This window comes from Simochromis diagramma, unplaced genomic scaffold (assembly GCF_900408965.1).
Source record: "Simochromis diagramma unplaced genomic scaffold, fSimDia1.1 OVJJ01000355.1, whole genome shotgun sequence".
Classification (NCBI taxonomy): domain Eukaryota; kingdom Metazoa; phylum Chordata; class Actinopteri; order Cichliformes; family Cichlidae; genus Simochromis; species Simochromis diagramma.
Genome location: NW_024387174.1, coordinates 2,770,138 through 2,778,272, shown reverse-complemented (window position 1 = coordinate 2,778,272; position 8,135 = coordinate 2,770,138). Strand labels below are relative to the sequence as shown.

Below are 8,135 nucleotides of genomic sequence, written 5' to 3'. Positions count from 1 at the left end.
TACAACTCACAAAATAAAAGTCCGGTTTATTGTCAAACAACAAACTTTGCACATACATCAAAACAGGCCGTCATAAAACAAAAAGTCGCCGACAAAAACAAAACCAAAAGAAAAAAAACCAAAAGAAAGGAAAAAGAAAAGAGGCTCTTTTCTTTGGCCTTACCCTCCCATACAAACAAACTAGTTATGGTACAGCTAAAGTACATACATTAAATTTACTGGAATGCTCTGAGTTCAACGGCTTAAGAGGTTGTCTTTCATGTTTTTATTCATTTTATTTTTTTACACGTTTTTCTAAGATCTGTTGAGATATCGTAACATGGTCAACCAAGTAAAATCTTTCGTTAGAGAAGCACCGATTTGGTCTGACGAGATCGCTGCCGAGAGAGAAACTGCCCCCCTCCCCTCTCCTAACAATATGTACAAAAATATAAAATGTAAATAAAAATACAAACAAATTCTCCTTTTGTGTTGTTGCTGAAGAGAAGCCGGATTTCTGCGTCGTCGATGCGGTGGCGGGTTCCTCTAGAAAATTTGTCTCGCAGCGTCGAGGGGAGCTCGGGTGAGTGTGGACGTGGCGGGTGTTTGTTGAACTCTACTTGCTAATGACCATGTTGGATTTTTTTTATTATTATTATTTTTTCCTTTAAATCAGTCCTCCAGCCCCTCCACCTGCGACATAGAAAAATGGTCAGAGGTGAAGAATCAGGAAGTGGTTCAGCAGGATGGCGCGGGGGAAACGCATCAATCGTCATCGTCGGTTTTCTGCTTCTTGGTTTCGACGTCGTCCTGAAAGAAGAGAAGACGGTGGCGGGTTAGACCGGCGCCTGCTGGGTGTCACGGCGACGCTCGATTTAAGGGCGTTTTAAGCGCCGCTGCCTCACCTCGTCGTCGTCCTCGTCATCCTCAGCTGCCCGTTTTGTGCCACCCTCAATCTCGTCGTCGTCCTCCTCCTCATCTTCCTCATCACCTACAGGACAGGAGTTGAAAGGTGAGAAAGACTAACAAGAGTTCATTATTTTTTTTTAAAAGGCAAACAAGCCTTCAAGCTACCTTCTCCATCATCTTCCTCTTCTTCCTCGTCCACCTCCTCGTCCTCCTCGTCATCTACCTCGGGCTCACCGTTCTCCTCATTCTCCTGGAAAACACAAAAATGGTTAAAAATGTCCGACTCTGTGCAGAGAGCTGCTGCGGCGGCGGCGGCGATGGCGCTCACCTTCCCATTGGTGGCGGCGTCTTTGCCATTCTCCTTCTCCTCCACCAGCTTCTTCTCTTTCAGGTCCTGGAAACAAACAGAAGCAAACATCAGAAACTGAACCTGCTCATCTGCCCACCAAAACGCGCTGCTGGGTTTAGACTCCGCCCACCGCTACCTGCCCTTCTACCTACTGGCCTACTTAGCAGCGTCCCAGTGCTTGCTGGGAGCTGCACGTTTTTCTGCCTTCCTATTTAAACACCATATTGGTCTCCGCAGATCCTCCCCCCACCTCTTCCCTCTCCTCCCACTCCATCCCCTCTAATGTGTTGTAATCTGATACTTTGATGTGGCCCGCGGGGCATTCTGGGTATTGTAGTCTTCTATGGGCCGCTGTCGCCGCCATATGTCACGAGACACGCCCGGGAGAGGCACTGCAATACCCAGGATGCACCCCGTTTAAAATAACACAGGAGGGCGCAGGAGCAGGGAGGGAGCAGGAGGAGGGGTCGGTGATGGAGGAGGAGGAGGCGGCGGAGAGAGCGCGATGCACGCTGCTGCTACTGCTCGTTGTAACGGAGGCAGGAAAGGACAATAGAAGACGACACATGGCAGGCGAGCGAAGACACGGCACCTTCCGCCTCCGTGCTCGAGCTCAGCGCGCACTAACGCCGCTCCTCTTCCTCGTTTTGTTCCCTCACAGCCTATTATCCCCGCCACACGCGCGCCTCACGCATCCACACGTAGGCTGTTATTGATTAATTGCTCTCCATAATCTTATTGGTTGAAATCCATTAAGCTGTTAAGCGGCAGGAGGAGAGCAGGCTGGCCGCGCGCTGCGCGTAAAAACGCGCCTGTGCGTAAAAACGCTCCACAACTAAAAATAGTGAACAGGCTCCCCGGATTACCCGCGCTAATGCCTGTCCAACTTTTCCCCTCTACACCTTCACCACCTCCTCCAAATGGACATTTGTTACAATCGCTCAGAATTATCGGGCTCGCTGCTGCTCTGATTCCCGGGATGATCGCGGTCCGCGGAGCCACAACTCCCCTCGCGGGGGCGATTAAACTTTTACCCGATCTGATCCAAAGTCCACGCGCACAAAAACTCGCGTTTTCACAACAAAAGCAGCTCAAACGTTTAAACGGAGGAAAAACCCGCAGAAAGAGGGGAAAACCAGCAGCGTCACATCACACCTCCACAGCCCGGCCACGCGCGCGCGCTCACGCACACACACACACAGAAAGAAGTGGCTGCATTACAAAAAAAGAAAGAAAAGTTTCCCCTGAGACCGAAGCGCGCCCTGCAAACAAGCCCCGAAAACACCAAAGCAAAGCGGAAGCCCCGCGCTCACAGCCGCTCACGCGCTCCGGGAGCGGAGACCGGAGCAGCTGAGGCTGGAGCAGCGGCGGCCGCCGACCTTCCGGAGTCGGTAAACAAACGGGGTCAGACGGTGCAGGCAGATCGGTGGCGTTAACAAACGGGCTCACGGAAATAAGAAATAAAAAAGGCGGGAGGAAAAGTGCAGAACCGAAAGTTCAGCGGAGGACTACGCACCGCCTGACGCGCTGTCCTCCATTCAAACGGAGCAAACCCCGGGCTGGAGGTCCGCGTCCACGCATCCACCGGCCGCTCAGTCCGTCAACGCTCCCGGTAATGCGACCCGACCGAGTCCCTGCACCGGGAACGCAACCTCCCCTCGATCTATACGCGTTAAGAGCCCGAGATGCGGGATAGATGTGCGCGGCGCCCCGGCGCTCACAACGAGCCCGAAAACCCCGCGGGGAGCGAGCCGGGGGACCGGAGCTGCTCGGTGTCCGGGTCCCGCTTGGATGTGCGCGTGGAGCAGCAGGAGAACCGAGCTGCTGGCAGAAACAAAGACCCGCGCAGACCGGGACGCTCCGGACAATGAGCCGCGGCGCTTTAACGCTGCCCGTGATGCGGTGCCGAGACCCCCCACTTCCCTCTACACACCGAGTTCAGGGGGAAAGACGCGAACACCGACTTTTCTTCTCCACCTCAGACTCCACAGAGTCCGAGCGAGCGCGAAGCAACGACGGAGAGGTTTTAAATGTAGGTTAGAGCCTGGAGAGCTTTATTCTTGTAAGGGGGCTCCGCGGAGACACGGCCCCGCGAATGGAGGTGTGCGGCGGCTTACCTTGGCAGAGATATCCGAGCCGGAGTCGACCTGTGTGTCTGCCATTGTTTAGTAGAATAAAATAAAGGACGGCTGAAATGAAAGGTTGAATAAAGTAAATCCCCTCGTCTCGGTTAGCGGATCAATCAGTATTATATTGTGCCAGTGGCCAATGCTTCTGACGGCCGAGCCTTTAATATAGGCTTGTGGGCGGGGTCTTCATGAGGTCGGTGGTCTCTGATTGGCCAGGGGCTCGGCAGAGGTGTTCTCCTAGCGCGTAGAGTAACAATGGATAGGATTTCTTAACCCAAAGGCCACGCCCCCTCCTATTCTATCGCTGCAACCGTCCCTTTCTCCCCTAAAACAATAATCAGAGTCGATAAAAGCCCACAAAACGGACCGGAGCCGGAACCGTGGCAGCTCCACAGCACCGTGAGCGCAAGAAAATCGAGTTTCCGTCGAGTTACGCAGTAAATATGTCGAATCAAGAGCGCTCCGGTTGACGTAGTGTCACTTTGATTGATTGATGTGCGTCTGGACGAGTCAAGCGGCGACTTCAGACGGTTTCTCCCGCCCACCGCCGCGACGGGGGAATAGAGGCGAAGTGTTTGGGAGGGAAACGTGGACGACACGGATGTTGTTAAGGATTAAATCGGGCTTTTCTCCCCAAAAGTTAGTGTCACATCTCAGGCTCCATGTGAACAACATCAGTCAGATAAAAGGCGCTCAGAGTGTAAATGTGGAGCGGCGCCGCCATGTCACATCGCAGCTCTTCGTCGCCCCGCCCCTTCCCGACGTCCATGTTTGAAACTCATCCCTGTATGTGCGCACTTGACACTCTTGAGGGCTTTTTTTTTTTTTTTTACATAACAGCCCATAAATTCGTGCGCCAAGGTCGAGACACAAATAAACACAGTGCCCGTCGAACAACACACACACAGCCGGCTCTGACGCCGTGATTCGGGCTGTTCGGGCTCAGTGAGCGGGTGCAGTGAACAGTGCTGGTGGCCTCATTTCCTCCGCCTCCATTGTTAGGACCCACAGAGAAATGCCCCGCCGTGGAGGAGGGAAAAAAAAGCAGTGCGACATAAAAGACATGCGATGAGAGAAGTGCGGAAAATAATTCTAATGTGCTCATGAACTGACGCGCATTCTTATGAAACACAAGGGCAAACACGTATTTTCCTTACCGACTTTTGTACACATGGCTTTTACAAGCTGAACTGAGAAGGACAAAGCGGCACGCAAAAAAGGGTAGCCGCCATTGCTCAGTGGAGATGGGGGATGGGAGCAAAGTGTGCTCCGGTAACAGGCAGCCCACATTCACATTCTACTCTGATGACGCACTTGGCCGCAGAGGACGGCTCCGATTGGTCGGTTAAGTGGAATAAACACGGCTTTGGCGCACGGCAGGCGCTGATTGGTTACCGCCGACGTCCGTCAATTCGAAACTAGGCTCAGTCGGCTGGCGGTAAAGAGCGGGCCCGGATGCTGGATCCGGACTGTGCTTCCATCAGTGTAGAGTTTCAGTTCTGTCTTTGACATGTTTGATTTCCCAGTTGTTGCCTTTTAGTTTTAGCGCCACGATCTCTGAGAGACACTCATTATGCTTAATTGTTTGGAAAAGCCGGGCTCTTCATGTTTCATTAGGCTGTATTATAAAATATTTAAACAGGTATCAGAGAGAGCAGATGGAGGCGGTGATCCTTCAACAGAACCAAACTCTGTCTCCCTGCTGCATCCATCTAACCACGTTTTGAGTGTGTGGAAAATATGAATTTGCTGACATGCACCTGCAGCGCGTCGACCTGTTTATGTGTTGATTTTGAACTTGTGCATTAAAGCCCAACTTTTATACTGTGCATTACATTCATATACTGAGTAAAGATGATGGATGTAGCTAATGTGATGAGCCATCCCTTACTGAATCATCCAGAAGCGTCTTGGTGTTGAAACCAGATGAGAAACTTGATACTGCCAGGAGTTATAAGTCACATGCTCGTACCCCGAGTCATTGTCATTTTTGACTCTAACAGAGATCGTTTTTTAAAAAGGAACATTATATGGTATTGATTGCGACCATAGAGCCACCAGGAAAGTCTTTAATGAGGTTATAGATTGGGAGAGCCAAAGGTCAATGTGTCAAAGACTTCTATACAACTAAACCAGCCAGAGGAGTCGCCCCCTGTTGGCCATTATAGAAGAAAAAGGTGCTTTTCAGAACCTGAAGCTATGTCCGAATTTTAACCTTGCAGGTAAATCTCTGTATTTTCGGGCTTAGGCTGCGTTAAATCTGGTTTCCATGGTAACACCAGATGCAAAACACAACAGCAAAGTAAAAAAGCTCCCAAGAAAAGTTCCTGATGATTCTGAAGACACAGATCATTCGCAGGAACTATTATAGTTTATAACAAGTGAAAAAAAATCATCCTATGTGTCGAATCGAGAGCGCCGTGTGACCTCAGTAAACGCTATCATCAACAGTTTGTGGTCTCACTCGTGTGTTTCAACTCTAATCAAAGTCCATTAGTTCCCAGAAGGACAGTAAAGCTGGGTGTGATCGACAAGTCGCTAGCGTATAAGCATCCAGTATCCCTCTGATGTGACATCTTCTTTCAGTAAGATAAGATGATGATGGTCAGTGGGCTCAGCTTCAGTCTTTACAAACTAACAGGTGACATCACGATGGCTACGTCCATCGTTCATTCATCATGTGACTTCAGCATCCTACTGTAGAGTCAAAACCATCAGCCGTGTTAGCACAGAAACTAGCAGAGATGACGTATTTCCATCAGGTTTGAACTTCTTTTAAAGATGTCCTCTTTTTTCTTAAAACATGAACTACACCCCAATAAAACATTAACTATTAAAATCATAAAACCAGGCTCGGTTTCCAGAAAAGAAGAAACTTTGTAAATGTAGAGTTGACAAATCAAACATGCACGTGGCTCGTAGATGTGCATTACTGCCTGCATCAGGCTCACCAATTGCAGACAAGACTGATGATGTCTTCTAAACATCTGTGTTTCCGGTGTGTTTGACACATTGGAAACTGAAAGAAGCCCGAAATGTTTTCTTAAAATAAACAAAGTAACACAATTAATCAATTATAAGCAGAAAAGAGTAACAGAGTTGGTCAGTCAGATTCAGTACTGATTTGGTGCACCAGAACCCGTCCGTCGGTCCATCTCCGAGTACCGAACAAATCTATGAGCCAAGGTTGGATTAACGGCGGTGCAGAGCAGTCAGCTGCCTCTGGCCTCCAAAGCTCTGAGTTTGCGGCGTGTCAATTGGTTGTAGATAATTTGATTAACCACAGATCTGAATTTGAATCACAGAAGATCAATATCAGCTGAGACAGGTACTTAATGTTCAGGAGAAGCAGAAGAAAGACTGCTGTTAGTTTAGTTTAATTCAGTGATAAATAAATGGTAAATGGCCTGTATTTGTATACGGCTTTACTTAGTCCAATAACACACTTTGGTTCTCAGGTTGGTCGGACCATGCTGGGTGTCAGCTGGTCCTCCTTTGCCATAACACAGCTGAGCATGCCACCGCTCACAGTTGGTAAGGTTCAGGGATTTGATGCCAGAATAGCTCCACGCTAACACTGGAGTTCAGTGTAAATTTTAGATTTCAGAAATGAAAACTACACGAAGCACACGCCGTCTCACTTTATTCACTGAAGCAGCCGCTGCTACATGATTATCGTCACCCCGCAGCAGCGAGTGCAGTCACATAAACTGGTCACTGATGCAAATCAGCAGCGGACGCAGACAATAACTCAGCCTGTTCACGGACAGCTGCGTCTTCTGATACACTCCCAGTGTGTGTGGTGGGAAACCGCTTCAGGCTGTAACAATTATCATATGAAAAATGTCCAGTTATACGTTTAAGAACATTTGAGACGCAACTTTAAATTCAAACGCAGAGACAGAAACTTTAGTTTAGAGTGCAGATCATCTTTACTGAGCTCTAAAAAGAAAACAATCCAGTCATTGCTACAGTATTAAACTGCGGGTCATACCAACTGGGAATATGTCGACTTGTTATATAGAATTTATGTGAACGTTGCTTTTATATTGGGGATATTTTCATATTACTAACATAAAATAATCTTGTTTCCATGAAGTTATCGAGTCCCAGAACCTGCAGTTCCTTTAACGGCCACTCGAGGCTCCAGCAGTGAGTCCGTCCCCATAGTTAAAACATCCAAATGTGCAGCTGGAATAAACATGTTTACAGCCTGGTACAAAAACTGTTTTGGTCTCTATAGTAAATGTAAACTTTTAAAACAACTGTACGGAGTTTATTTTTTATATAACTCTTCTGTTTAAACTGTGTTAAGACTTAAAGCTAAATGTAGCATATTTAGCTGCTTTGCTTAATGGAACTACATTTAATTCCTGGGCTGCTTCCTCCACCAGCTGTCTCGGTCTTCATCTTGATAAACCGAGCACATACTTGAAGTTTACACAGCTAAATATCTTGAAAGCTTACTTCGTGACCCATTGTTGGAAACTGGAATTGGCTGGGCCGCGCTATGAATTCTGGGATATGGTGGGCCAAGAAGGACACACCCAACCCATCCTTCAAATTCGGGGAAAAGGAGGACGCAATTGTCGGCTGCATTCGGAGGAGTCCACGACTTTGGACAGCCTTCAGCTCAGCGCTGTGACGTAATCGGTCAGGAGGATGCAGCTCAGGAATTTGGACACACCCTTAGTCTCTCTGATGCTTCAGCTCACGTTACTCTACAAGCTACAGTTAGCTTCTTCTGACACGCTCTATGATGTGGACTT

General features: G+C 48.5%; 1 protein-coding gene across 1 annotated transcript; it reads right to left on the bottom strand.

The window, feature by feature from the left end:
- ptmab (prothymosin alpha b) lies at nucleotides 1–3,518 on the bottom strand. Its single transcript, XM_040049454.1, has 5 exons — nucleotides 3,355–3,518; nucleotides 1,217–1,282; nucleotides 1,054–1,138; nucleotides 885–970; nucleotides 1–789 (listed from the first exon to the last, which is right to left on the bottom strand). Exons 1-5 carry the CDS (start codon nucleotides 3,397–3,399, stop codon nucleotides 745–747), a joined length of 327 nt encoding a protein of 108 aa, XP_039905388.1. The 5' UTR covers nucleotides 3,400–3,518; the 3' UTR covers nucleotides 1–744.
- Between the last annotated feature and the right edge of the window lie 4,617 nt (nucleotides 3,519–8,135).